General features: G+C 39.7%; 1 protein-coding gene across 2 annotated transcripts in view; it reads right to left on the bottom strand.

The window, feature by feature from the left end:
- Positions 1-13,749, bottom strand: part of LAMA4 (laminin subunit alpha 4) — a 146,728-nt gene that overhangs the window by 53,055 nt on the left and 79,924 nt on the right. For both annotated transcript variants that reach the window (XM_004753541.3, XM_004753542.3), the window contains exons 11-12: positions 12,351-12,544; positions 8,936-9,052 (exon numbers count right to left, since the gene is read on the bottom strand). In XM_004753541.3, coding sequence (XP_004753598.1) covers positions 8,936-9,052; positions 12,351-12,544 — 311 coding nt within the window. The remainder of the gene's footprint in view (positions 1-8,935; positions 9,053-12,350; positions 12,545-13,749) is intronic.

The following is a 13,749-nucleotide window of genomic DNA, read 5'->3' as shown; positions in this document are numbered from 1 at the left end:
AGGGCATGTATTGCATAGAACACTGGGTGTGATGCATTAACAATGAATCTTGGAACACTGAAAAAATAAAATTAAGTTAAAAAAATAGACACAGTTCTTGCCTTCTACAATCATGTAGTCTTGGGGTGGAATAACCAGGTAAAATGATTATACTGGAAGTATGAAATTTGGAGATATGAATTGTGGGATCATGCATATGATTGTTCTTTAAAGCCATGAGATTCAATGGGATCAACTATGGAGAAAGTTTAAGTACCAAAGAGGGCCTAGGACTGAGAACTGAGCTAGTCATTATACCAGAGTAAGGATGGACAGAGTTCTGGGCCAAAAATCACTTGAGGCCTATTTTTATATAGCTTCTAGCTAAGAATATTATTTACATTTTAAAAGAGTATTACTTTTTTGTATAAAAACAAACAAACAAGCAAAAAAAAAAAAAGAAAGAAAATGAGAGCGTGAGAGCATGGTTATATGTGGCCACAGAACCTAAAATATTTACTACAATATATACTACACAGAGGATGTGTAGAGGTGAAAACATGGCCAATTAAGTGGGAGGAGGACCAGGTGAGTGGGATATTGGAGGAGCCAGGATGAAAGCTCTGAGTGTTTATATAAGGAGGAAACTTTAATCAGCAGGGAGAGGAAGAGGCAACCACAGTTTCAGCTATGTTGAGTTCATTGGTGAACTGGATAACGGTCTCAGTGGAGGGGCATGCAATCCCATTTGGAGTGGTTGAGTACAATAGACACCAGGGGGCTGGAGGGTGGGAATGACGATGGTCAATGATTCTTGAGGTGTTTTGTTGTGAAGCTGAGCAGAGTAGAGTAATGGGGCAGAGATTACAGGAGATGTAGGCAAGCTCTTTCCTTTTTTAAAGGACAGGGAATAAGTTACAGAATGTTAACATTTTCGTAGTAATGGATCAAGAGAGAATAACAATTGGATAACACAGAAGAGAGAGGGAATACTTTGGGGAGTATTGAGCCGAGAAAGGATTGGATTCAGAGCATAGGCGGGGAGATGGGACTTTGAGAGGAAAAGGGACACTTCATTAATTATATGAGGAAGGGAGGTACAAGGGTAAATACAGATGTAGGTGGACTGGTAGAACTGGGGAGGAAAGATTAGGGAAGTTTCTTCTCTTTGCTTTTATATTTCAGTGCAGCATGAAGCAAATTCACCAAACAGACTGACAAAAGAGGAGGTAGGCTGTTCATTATGTTGACTTCTCTCTGGTATGGCCAGAGAGGATACTTGGGGGTACTTGGGTTTACTAAGATATGGGAATAGAATTCTCATGTGAGTACAGTAGGGGGCAGAGGTGGGTATACAAGTTAAGGGTGTTTGAAAATAATGATTATATAATAGTCCCTCTTATCTATGGGGGAGACATTATAAAACCTTTAATGGGTACCTGAAACTGTGGATGGTACCAAACTATATATATTAGGGTTTTCCTATGCATGCAAACCTATGATAAAGTTTAATTTATGAATTAGGCTCAGTAAGAGCTTAACCACAATAACTAATAATGAAATAGAACAGTTATAATAATATACTGTAATAAAAGTTATGAGAATGAGGTCTCTCTTTCAAAATATCTTCTTTTAATTAACGTATAATGTATTATTTGCTTCAGGGGTACTGGTCTGTGTATCATTAGTCTTACACAATTCACAGCACTCACCGTAGCACATACCCTCCCCAATGTCCATAGCCCAGCCATCCTATCCCTATCCTCCACCTGCCAGTGGCCTTCAGTTTGTTTCCTGAGATTAAGAATCTCTTATGGTTTGTTTCCCTCCTCAATCCCATCTTGTTTCATTTTTTCCCCTCCCTTCTCTCCATGACCTCCTCGCTTCTCGAATTCCTCATATCAGAAAAATCATATGATAATAGTCTTTCTCTGATTGACTTATTTCGCTTAGCGTAATACCCTCTAGTTCCAACCATTTAATTGCAAATGGCAGGATTTTGTGGGTTTTTTTTATGGCTGAATAGTAAATGTGTGTATATTTATATTTATATTTATATTTATATTTATATTTCCTTGATGCCCAGTGATGTTAAGCACATTTTGGTGTCTGTTGGCCACTGTATGTCTCCTTTGGAGAAATGTCTGTTCATGTCTTCTGCTCATTTCTTGATTGGTTTATTTGTTCTTTGGGTGTTAAGTTTGATAAGTTCTTTATAGATTTTGGATACTAGCCCTTTATCTGATATGTCATTTGCAAATATCTTCTCCCATTTTGTTGGCTGTCTTTTGGTTTTGTTGACTGTTCCTTTGCTGTGCAAAAGCTTTTGATCTTTATGAAGTCCCAACAGTTCATTTTTGCCCTTGCTTCCCTTGCTTTTGGTGATGTTTCTAGGAAGAACTTGCTGTGGCTGAGGTCTAAGAGGATGCTGCTTGTGTTCTCCTCAAGGATTTTGATGGATTCCTGTGTCACATTGAGGTGTTTCATCCATTTTGTGTGTGGTATAAGAAAACGGTCCAGTTTCATTCTTCTGCATGTGGCTGTCCAATTTTCCTAACACTGTTTGTTGAAAAGGCTGTCTTTTTTCCATTGGACATCCTTTCCTGCTTTGTTGAAGATTAGTTGACCATAGAGTTGAGGGTCCATTTCTGGGCTCTCTATTCTGTCCTAACAGTTTTGGAGTGGAGTCTTTGGGTTTTCCACATAAAGTATCATATCATCTGCAAAGAGTGAGAGTTTGACTTCTTTGCTGATTCAGATGTCTTTTATTTCTTTTTGTTGCCTGATTGCTGAGGCTAGGACTTCTAGTACTATGTTGAATAGCAGTGGTGATAGTGGACAGCCCTGCCATGTTCCTGACCTTAGGGGAAAAGCTCTCAGTTTTTCCCCATTCAGAATGATATTCACTATGGGTTTTTCACAGATGGCTTTTATGATATTGAGGTATGTCCCCTCTATCCCTACACTGTGAAGAGTTTTGATCAAGAAAGGATGCTGTCGTTTGTCAAATGCTTTTTCAGCATCTATTGAGAGTATCATATGGTTCTTGTTCTTTGTTTTGTTAATGTATTGCATTACATTGATTGGCTTGCAGATGTTGAACCAACCTTGCAGCTCAGGAGTAAATCCCACTTGGTCCTGGTGAATAATCCTTTTAATGTACTGTAGGATCCTACTGGCTAGTATTTTCGTGAGAATTTTTACATCCATGTTCATCAAGGATATTGGACTGTAATTCTCCTTTTTGATGGGGTGCTTGTCTGGTTTTGGAATCAAGGTAATACTGGCCTCATAAAATGAGTTTGGAAGCTTTCCTTCCATTTCCATTTTTTTTTTTTTTTGGAACAGTTTCAGGAGAATAGGTATTTATTCTTCTTTAAATGTTTGGTAGAATTCCCCTGGGAAATCATCTGACCCTGTACTCTTATTTGTTGGGATTTTTGATGACTGCTTCAATCTCCTTACTGGTTATGGGTCTGTTCAGAATTTCTATTTCTTCCTGGTTCAGGTTTGGTAGTTTATATGCACCCATTTCTTCCAGATTGTCAAATTTGCTGGCGTATAGTTGCTTATAATATGTTCTTATAATTGTTTGTACTTCTTTGGTGTTGGTTGTGATCTCCCCTCTTTCATTCATGATTTTATTAATTTGGATCCTTTCTCCTTTCTTTTTGATAAGTCTGGCCAGGAGTTTATCAATCTTATTAATTCTTTCAAAGAATCAGCTCCAAGTTTTGTTGATTTGTTCTATTGTTCTTTTGGTTTCTATTTCACTGGTTTCTGCTCTGATATTTATTATTTCTCTTCTCCTGCTGGGTTTAGGCTTTATTTTTTGTTCTTTCTCCAGTTCCTTTAGGTTTAGGGTTAGGTTGTGTACTTGAGACCTTTCTTGTTTCCTGAAAAAGGCTTGCATTGCTATGTACTTTCCTCTCAGGACCAGCTTTGCTGTGTCCCAAAGATTTTGAACAATTGTATTTTCATTTTCATTTGTTTCCATGAATTTTAAATTTCTCCTTTAACTTCCTGGTTGACCCATTCATTCTTTAGTAGGATGCTCTTTAGTAGCCATGTATTTGAGTTCTTTCCAACTTTCCTCTTGTGGCGGAGTTCTAGTTTCAAAGCACCGTGGTCTGAAAATATGCAAGGAATGATTCCAGTCTTTTGGTACTGGTTGAGACCTGATTTGTGACCCAGGATGTGATCTATTCATGTGCACTAGAGAAGAATGTGTACTCTATTGCTTTGGGATGGAATGTTCCCAATATATTTGTAATGTTCATCTGGTCCAGCATGTGATTTAAAGTCTTTATTTCCTTGTTGATCTTTTGTTTAGATGATCTGTCTATTTCAGTGAAGGGGGGTGTTGAAGTCCCCTACTATTATGGTATTATTTTCAATGTGGTTTTTTTTTTTTTTTTATTTTGTGTTTAATTGGTTTGTATAATTGGCTGTTCCCATGTTAGGACATAGATATTTAAAACTGTTAGATCTTCTTGTTGGACAGACCCTTTGAGTATGATATACTGTCCTTTCTCATCTCTTATTATAGTTTTTGGCTTAAAATCTCACTTACCTCATATAAAGATTGTCACTACAGCTTTCTTTTGATGTTCATTAGCATGGTAAATTGTTTTCCACGCCCTCACTTTAAATCTGGAGGTGTCTTTGGGTCTGAAATGAGTTTCTTGCAGACAGCATATCAATGGTCTTGTTTTTTCTATCCATTCTGATATCCTGTGTCTTTAAATTGGGGGGAATTTAGTCCATTTACATTCAGTTTAACTATTGAGAGATATGAATTTAGTGCTGTTGTGTTGCCTGTAAGGTGAATGTTCCTGTATATTGTCCCTGTTCCTTTCTGGTCTGTTACTTTTGGGCTCTCTCTTTGCTTAGAAGACTCTTTCAATATTTCCTGCAGGGTTGATTTGATACGTACAAATTCTTTTAGTTTTATTTTTCCTGGAAGCTTTTTTAATCTCCTTCTATTTTTACTGACAGTCTAGCTGGATATAGTATTCTTGGTTGCATATTTTTCTCATTTAGTGCTCTGAATATATCATGCCAGTCCTTTCTGGCCTTCCAGGTCTCTGTGGATAAGTCTGCTGCCAATCTAATATTTCTACCATTGTATGTTAAAGACCTCTTGTCCCAAGCTGCTTTCAGGATTTTCTCTTTCTCACTAAGACTTGTAAGTTTTACTATTAGATAGATGATGGGGTATTGAAGGGCTTTGGGAGAGTTTTCTGTGCCTCCTGGATTTTGATGCTTGTTCCCTTTGCCAAATTAGGGAAATTCTCTGCTATAATTTGCTTCAATATACCTTCTGCCCCTCTCTTTCTTCTTCTTCTGGGATCCCAATTATTCTAATACTGTTTCATATTATGGTATCACTTATCTCTCAAATTCTCCCCTCGTGGTCCAATAGCTGTTTATCTCTCTTTTTCTCAGCTTCTTTATTCTCATTTGGTCTTCTATATCACTAATTCTCTCTTCTGCCTCATTTATCCTAGCAGTAAGAGCCTCCATTTTTGATTGCACTTCATTAATACCTTTTTTTAATTTCAACTTGGTTAGATTTTAGTTCTTTTATTTCTCCAGAAAGGGATTTTATTTCTCCAGAAAGCAATTCTCTAGTATCTTCCATGCTTTTTTCGAGCCCAACTAGCACCTTGATAATTGGCATTCTGAACTTTAGTTCAGACATCTTACTAATGTCCATAATGATTAGGTTTCTAGCCATCAGTACTGCCTCTTTTTCTTTTCTTTTTTTTTTTTTTTGAGGTGAGTTTTTTTTGCTTTGCCATTTTATGTAGATAAGAATAGATTAATGAGAGAACAAAATACTAAAAGGGTATCAATGACCCCAGAAAAATATACACAAACCAAATTGGAAGAGACCCAAAACCAGGGGGAGAAGAAAGAAGAAAGAAAAAAAGAATTATACATATACTAGATATATTAGACTGGTGAATAGAATAGAATAGAAGCACACACTTGATTTTGGGTGTATTTTGGTCTGTTAGAAGAAACTGTCTCCCAAAATTTTAAAGAAATAAAAACCATATATATATATATATACACACACACACACACAAAAAATGAAGGTAAACATGATGAAGAGATGGAATATGACTGCAAAAATGAAAATTTAAAAAAAGTTTAAAAAAGGAATTGATAAGACAAGAAATTGGTTGAAGAAAGAAAAACAAAAGAAAAAAAAAGAGGAAAGAACGTGATCAGGCTGGAGACTAGAACAAAGCCATGTGTTAGATTTAGGGCATATTTTGATCTGTTAGAAGAAACTGTATCCCAAAATTTTAAAGAAGGAGAAACCTATATGTATATAAAAAATAAGGTTAAATACAATGAAGGGATAGAATATGACTATAACAATGAAAATTAGAAAAGATTTTTTAAAAAAGGTATTGTTAAGATAAAATAGTTAAAAGAAAGGTTAAAATAGGAAAGAGGAAAAATTAAAAAAATAGAATAAGAAAAAAATTTTTTCAAGTTAAAAAAAATTAACTTGAAAGACTAAAGAATTGTGGGGAAAACACCATGAATTCTATGTGTTGCATTCCCCTAGCTCTGGAGTTCTGCAGTTCTCACTTACTGGTCAATTCATTCTTGGCTGGATGTTCTTGCTAATATTTTGGCGGAGGGGCCTGTTGCAGTGATTCCCAATTGTCTTTGCCCAAGGTGGAATTGCACTGTCCTTGCCAGCAGCCAGGCTAAGTAATCTTCTCAGTTTTGCTTTTGGTAGCTTTTGTTCCTTGAACACTTTCTGTACTGCTTTGGAGGATGGGAGGATGGTGGCCCCCCAATCTCTGGCCCTGTAGGAGCTGAGAGCTCAGGGCCCCTCCTCCTCAGTATGCCCTCAGAGAAAAGCAGTCCGTCACTCTTGTCTCCCTGGTCTCTGGCCATGCTCTGTGTTCATCCAGCCTGTGACCAAGAGTCTCTATCTCTGGTGCAGAGAGATTGAAACAATGCCCAGCCCCATTCCGAGTCTCCAAACCCAGCAGATTACTGCAGCATGCTCCTGTGCCACTCCTCCCAGAGGAGGAAGGAAGGGGTCTCTCTGGATCTGCAGCTTATGGGGTCCCTGATCGAAGAGGAGTAACCTAACTGTGCCTCAGTCACAGTTTAAGGTAACCCTGAGCTGAGAGCCCGCTCTTCGGCTCCATCTCTGCAGCCGGTTTCCCCACTATGATACTTGGGAGCTCTGCCACACTTAGGGACCCCTCAGGATCTCATGGGTTCTGAGACCACACTGTCCCTGTGAGGGCTCCACCCCTGTCTAGCCTCTGGAGTGATGTCCCTCAGTGGAGCGGACTTTCTAAAAGTTCTGATTTTGTGCTCCACTTCTCTACTGCTTGCCAGGAGCTGGACCCTCCCCCCACAGTCTATCTTCTAGTGTATTGCCTCAGATTCACTTCTCCACACATCCTACCTTCCAGAAAGTGGTCGCTTTTCTGTTCCTAGAATTGCTGCTCTTCTTCTCTTCTCTCTTCTGTTGAGTGTGTAGGTGTTCAGAATGATTTGATAACTAGCTGAACTCCTGGGACCCAAGGATATTTAGGTCTCCTCCTCTTCTACCATCTTCTTCCTCCCCCCGCCCCACTCAAAATATCTTATTAACCATACTCACCCCTCTTGTGATGATGCAAGATGATCAAATGCCTGTGTGAGGAGATGAAGTGAGGTGACTGATGTAGGTCTTATTCTGTAGCATTAGACTACAAGTGGCCTTGTGAGGATATGTGAGAAGCAGGATCATCTGCTCCTAGACAGAGGTTGACTGTGGGTAACTGAAACCATGGAAAGCAAAACCATGGATAAGAGGGACTACTGTACTGGTCATTTTAGTTACTTAAGGAGGGAGAAAAGGATATGAGAGGAACAGGGTAATGAGCTGGAGGAGGTCTCCATGTGGTCAGAGAATTGCTGAAGTGGGTATTCCAGAGTAAGTGAGATAAGAGAGGGTGGGGCTTAACAATGGGATTTGGAAGGAGGTACTGTTATTGATGACAAGACCTCGGTATGGCCATAGCAGGGATAACAGGGTGGGCTGGAGGAAAATCTTGTTGGACAGAAGTTATAGGAGCCAGAAGTCAGAAAGCTAGTGGGCTCATCCATCTGGATTTTGATGTCTCCAAGATAGTGATGGGATTAGGGATGGAAAGGAAGACAGAGAGCTTGCTGCTGAAATTGTCAAAGAAGGGGATGGTGATCAGATGACTTTAAAATTATATCCTTTCAAAGGTAATACAAATGAGTTAAGAGTAATTTGGGGACTGTCTGGTTCACTGGAAATTTTCTACTTTAAAAATATGTCTCTTATTAATTTGAATGCTAGCTTTATTACATACACAACTTACAAGTAAAGAGTGAGTAGGATGGCTCTAAGTTGCACTTTCTGCCAGGAGATCTATGCTGTCCAATTTAGTAGCCATTAGCCACACGTGATGTTATGGAGCCCTTGAAATATGGTTAATTCAACTGAGGAATTCAACTTTAATTTATTTCATTTTAAGTCATTAAATGAAGGTAAACATGATGAAGAGATGGAATATGACTGCAAAAATGAAAATTTAAAAAAAGTTTAAAAAAGGAATTGATAAGACAAGAAATTGGTTGAAGAAAGAAAAACAAAAGAAAAAAAAAGAGGAAAGAACGTGATCAGGCTGGAGACTAGAACAAAGCCATGTGTTAGATTTAGGGCATATTTTGATCTGTTAGAAGAAACTGTATCCCAAAATTTTAAAGAAGGAGAAACCTATATGTGAGTTGTGCCACCATACCACAAAGGAAGCTGAAAAGCTCAGTCACCCAGTCTTGCTTCTGTAGTGCCGGTTAACGTGACAGATTTGAATTGGATTCCATTATTGTTCTGTGACACTGAGCCGCTGTTCCAATCTGCTATAAATACAAACCTACAAGTCACATGCATCCCTACCTTTATTGTCTCATCAAGTTCTGAAAGGGTCAGACGAGGTATTGTCAGAGACTCCAAAGACGTGTTCAGAGAAGCGTTCACCCCTTCCATTTGTTCCCTCACTCTCTCGTGTTGTTTCTATGGGAACGAAGAGTAAGCAAGAGTGGAAGAGAAGGTCACTTAGGAGAATGCATCAGGGAGCGCGGTCAAGGTCACCTCTTGTCTTTGTGCTCAGATAAATCTGGGTTCCTCTCCCAGCCCCACCACTTAATTGCTGTGTGACTTTGGGGAATTCTACCCATGCCACATGCAGTTTTCTCATTTATACTGTGGAGATAACAAAAATGAGCACTTTGGGAGCTTTGAAGCACTTAGTTATGATTTTTACTTATAACACCATCATCTCAAAGAGACTGACCACTTCAGAGAGAGGTGTTGACTTTTTCTCCATAAAGGTAAAGTGGGACACTGGACACAGGATTTCACAGAGGCTCTATTTTTGAGTAAATGGAAAATAAAGTAAGTAAAAAAACCATTTATCACGTGGGGACTTTGGGCCAGGCACAAATATATCATTTGGGTAGGAATAAAGCCTATACAAAAAAATCTTAATGCTCTTTAAAAAATGCAAATGGCCCTACTATTAAGTCATGAAATTATGATCTCCCATTCTAGCACTTGGAGCTCTTTATGTTAGATGCTCAGACTTTTTGAGGAGGGAAGTGGCCCAGGGGATTTTTTGATGAATGGTTTAATTTCTACCTTCACTGTTAGGTTCTAGAAGCAGGCACGTTGTGATTCTGAAGAAATATTAGAAAACTTCAAATGAGTTTGGAGTTTGAAAGCAGCCAGAATGATACTTCAAGAGGGAAAAGTGAGACTCATTTTACAGTCTGGGTAAAAAACGAGTTGAAGTTACTTTAGAAACGGTCATTTGAATGGGAGTTGAAATACATGACTTATGGTATAATCTAAGATATCACGGGAGTAATTACAGAAGCCCAGATATAGAGGGACATACTTTAAAACTTCTGAAGTTCATCTTAGTGTCTTTCGTGCTGCCTGTGGTCTTTTCTAATTTAGTGGGAAGGAAGACGGAAGCCATCTTCTCCAAACGCATTGCTAGAGGGGAAGATATAAGTCCAGGGACAGGAAAGAATCCCATTCGAACATCTTCTTAATGCAAGAACATTACAAAATCAATTTCCCTTCAAAATCCATCAGGCTTAATACAGTGTGACTATCTCAGGTTAATTATTCTTGTCTCTTCAAGGAGAGGTGGTTACACAGTGCTACACAAAAGCAGTATTTTAAAGCATGGGTATTGAACTATATGTAAGGAAAAGAGGTGAAAAAATGTTGGTATTATTTAGCTCCATCAGAGCAGTTTTCCTTTTACAGTATCTGAGATATGACCCCTGCTGGAAGGCTCTTGTATCTGGTCGCCTTAAGGGAATATAGCTAAAACCCAAAAGTTAGAGCCAAATGTCAAAGCCCTGTGCTAACAGCCCTGAGTGAGAAGTTCATTTGCAGGAGCTGGGAAGTGATATGCTTCAAGCTCAGGGGCTTATCCTTTATCATATGCCGGACTCATCACAGGTAACATTAGATAGAAATGAATAAAATTAGCTTTGAAACAAATATACTCCCACAGAACGAAGGTCAATATGAACACATTAATTATGAAAATGACACACAATTAACACTATCAGGCTTGTTCAGTTTCCATCTCACAGTTCCAAAGAATAATAAATTTCCCGAGCCTTACAAAAAATGAGAGAATCAGTTCTGGGAAGGCAGAGCTTTGCTTTAACAGACTCTCTAAAGAGTCCTTTCCAAAACACAGAATCTTTCATTCATCTGACAAAGATTTTTATCCTTCTATTACCCTTTGAAGTGAGAGCGGGTGGTGAAATAAATCATGTAATTATTAGTTGCGTGGCTACCATCTGCACATATCAAAATGATTAAACTGGGTGGTTATTTTTGGTTTTGTAAAAAGATTGGAAATTTGCTGTTATTCTCTTGCTGTAGGTCTAACAGTGAAGTGTGAAATACAACACTCAGGCGGGGTGGGGAAGGCAGGTCTGTGGAGGGATGATCGCGATACCGAAACGGAACGGCACAAGGCGCGTTACGGGGTTGCTGAGGAGAGCACCTGTTAACCTGGGCCTGGGGAGGGGGAGGGGAGGCGAGGCCTCCCAGAGGAGGTGATGCCTTCTTTCTTTTCTTTTTAGAAAATGCTGGTTATTCAACGAAACTTCAATTAAAAAAAAAACAAAAACAAAAAGGCTGGTTACGACCCTCCCAGACTTATTTTATGATCACTCAGTGGTTCACAAGCTGCAGAGTCACAGGCACCGCTTTAGGGTCAGAAGGAAACGACGAAGGGTTTTACCAGAGTGACTGGTGCAGTCAGAACTGTGATGGGGGCAGCTGCTCAGGCTGGTGGGGCGGGCAAGTGGCAAGGGAGCAGGAATGCAGGGTAGAAAAAGGGGGGCTATTTTGGTGGCTCTCTTGGCCATTGCTATTCTTAAAAAATGCTGGCGGAGGGACTGCTCCTATTAGAAAACGGTGGTGCTAAGGGTAATTCACTTTTGTTTAGGAAAATTTCCAGTGACTTACTGAGAGATGGTGATGACTGATAATCAGGGTGGAGAGTCTCACTTAAGTTGGTTTTGGCAGACAATAAAAGCAAACATAACTGAACTAATGAACTTGCTCATAGTTGCTTCCTAGTTTTTGACATTTCACTATTTCACTCTGATCTTTATAAGTACGTCCAAGATGCACGGGTCTTCCTCTCAGAAGATCGCTCCTCTGCATGGTGGCGGTTGTGGGTTCATGCATTGCTTGGAACAGACATGATCACCACCAGATCTAAGCCCCCTAAGGTGGGCATGCATGGATCCTGCCCCCATCAGTATGCCCGCCTTTGCAAGCTGTGGCTATGTCTGGGAATTTCTCTCATCTCTTTGTATTTTCATGACCTTTGGCTTGAATTAGATTCCCTATCCCTGCGGCTGCCAACCAGTCCGGCTGTGAGATTTGCTTATCATACCTTTCCAAAAATTACACATACCCTTCTAAAACATGGTTCTGGGTTGCTTTGGTGTTCTAGTGCTCTCGGTAAACATAGGAATAGCAAATTGCTAATTCACTCTCAAGAACATCCTATCCATACGCACAGACACAAGCCCCAAGAACAACTGCATTCTTATCCATGCAGAAGCTCAACAATTATGCTTTCAACTCAATTTTAGGTGCACATGGTGACATTAGCAAATTATGGTGGCAAAAATGCATAAATATTTTAAATATATGGATACTTGAATATGTCAGCATTTTAAGATATTGTATGCCAACCATCCCTTCTTGTTACAACTTTGTGTTGTATATGTCTGAAATGCATTTATAGGGAATGTGTCCACTGTACCTCGTGATCCCGCTGCTTGGCTGCTGTGCCTCTGTTCATGTCTTCGGCATCCCTGACGTGCTCAAGAGCCTGGTCCAGGGATTCCTGGAGGTCTGACAACTTAGCACTGTAGTCGTCCAGTTGCTCCAGGACTACAGGGAACAGGGAGCGAGTGTCGTTGTATAGCCGCTGCCAACTCTCAGCCTGGTTTAACACTGGGAAGAAGTGGACACAGAACCTCAGCCTGGGCTTCTCCTGCCTTCTCTCCCTCCATCCAGCAGTTAGCAAAACCACACATTTGTCAGGCCATGCCTTCCCTAGCAATAGAGACTGAAGCTGTTGTTGATAAAAATAGTCCTGCGTTTTATATTTGGAGAAAGAAATACTAGGTTATAGAGTCTGAGAGTCCCAGGATGATGTCAGCCCCTCCCCCCCAAAAAAAGTCTGATTAGGTTTTCCAACAAGATTATATTTTTTGAGAAAACCATGTCATTATGCTGTGTTTATTATTACCCAGATTAGTCATAATTTTATCAAACAAAGGGGTTTGGATATACTGTAGTTTTACTATTAAAAAATAGGAGTGCCTGGGTGGAGCAGTGGGTGAAAGCCTCAGCCTTCAGCTCAGGTCATGATCCCAGGGTCCTTGGATCGAGCCCCACATCGGGCTCCTTGCTCAGCAGGGAACCTGTTTCCTTCTCTTTCTCTCTCTCCCTGCCTCTCTGCCTGCTTGTGATCTCTGTCAAATAAATAAATAAAATCTTTAAAAAAAATAACCAAAGTTATCTTATCTGCTACTGACATTTTCTCTATTCTCTTCAGGCAATTGTCTGTAGGTAGCTTCTTCAGGTCAAACCTAAGCCTTTGTTTAGGGTGGTCGGAAGAGTCAATGACAACAATACGTTCTTAAGTTCTGTGTATGTCTTAATCCTCTGATAAAAGTAACATGCATTGATTACATGTCTTAATTCTCTTTTTCCTCCAGGGAGTATCTGTCTGACTTTTCAAGGTTTTGTATTTTTCCTTTATTAGTGTGAGCAGAAGACACACGCTCATGACTGAGTAAAGAAAGTGGTTAAAAATGCATTGACCAGGCGGGAGGTGGCTCTGTGGGAGATATGATTGGTTTCGCTTCCCCAGGGCAGACTCGTTCTATTCTAAAACAGGCAAAAAGTGTGGAAGCATTTGTCTGACATCAGAGCTCTCTCCTTCCCGAGCACTGGCTTCATCCTGACCCAGAAATGGGGCCCGAGACTCTTCCTGAACTCTTACTGTTTCTAAGACTTTATACATTTGTTATGATAGCATGCCTTTAGGTGAAGAATGTTCCTCTTCTAGAATAGTCACAATAATTTTTTAGCAGAAGTTGATAATAATGATCCTTGGGAAATAAGGTAGTACAGGTGTTCTTAACCCTTTT

This window comes from Mustela putorius, unplaced genomic scaffold (genome assembly GCF_011764305.1).
Source record: "Mustela putorius furo isolate JIRA1106 unplaced genomic scaffold, ASM1176430v1.1 tig00000450_pilon_pilon_pilon, whole genome shotgun sequence".
NCBI classification, from domain to species: Eukaryota; Metazoa; Chordata; class Mammalia; order Carnivora; family Mustelidae; genus Mustela; species Mustela putorius.
The sequence above is the reverse complement of the archived record's forward strand: the minus strand, read 5'-3'. Positions and strand labels throughout refer to the sequence as shown.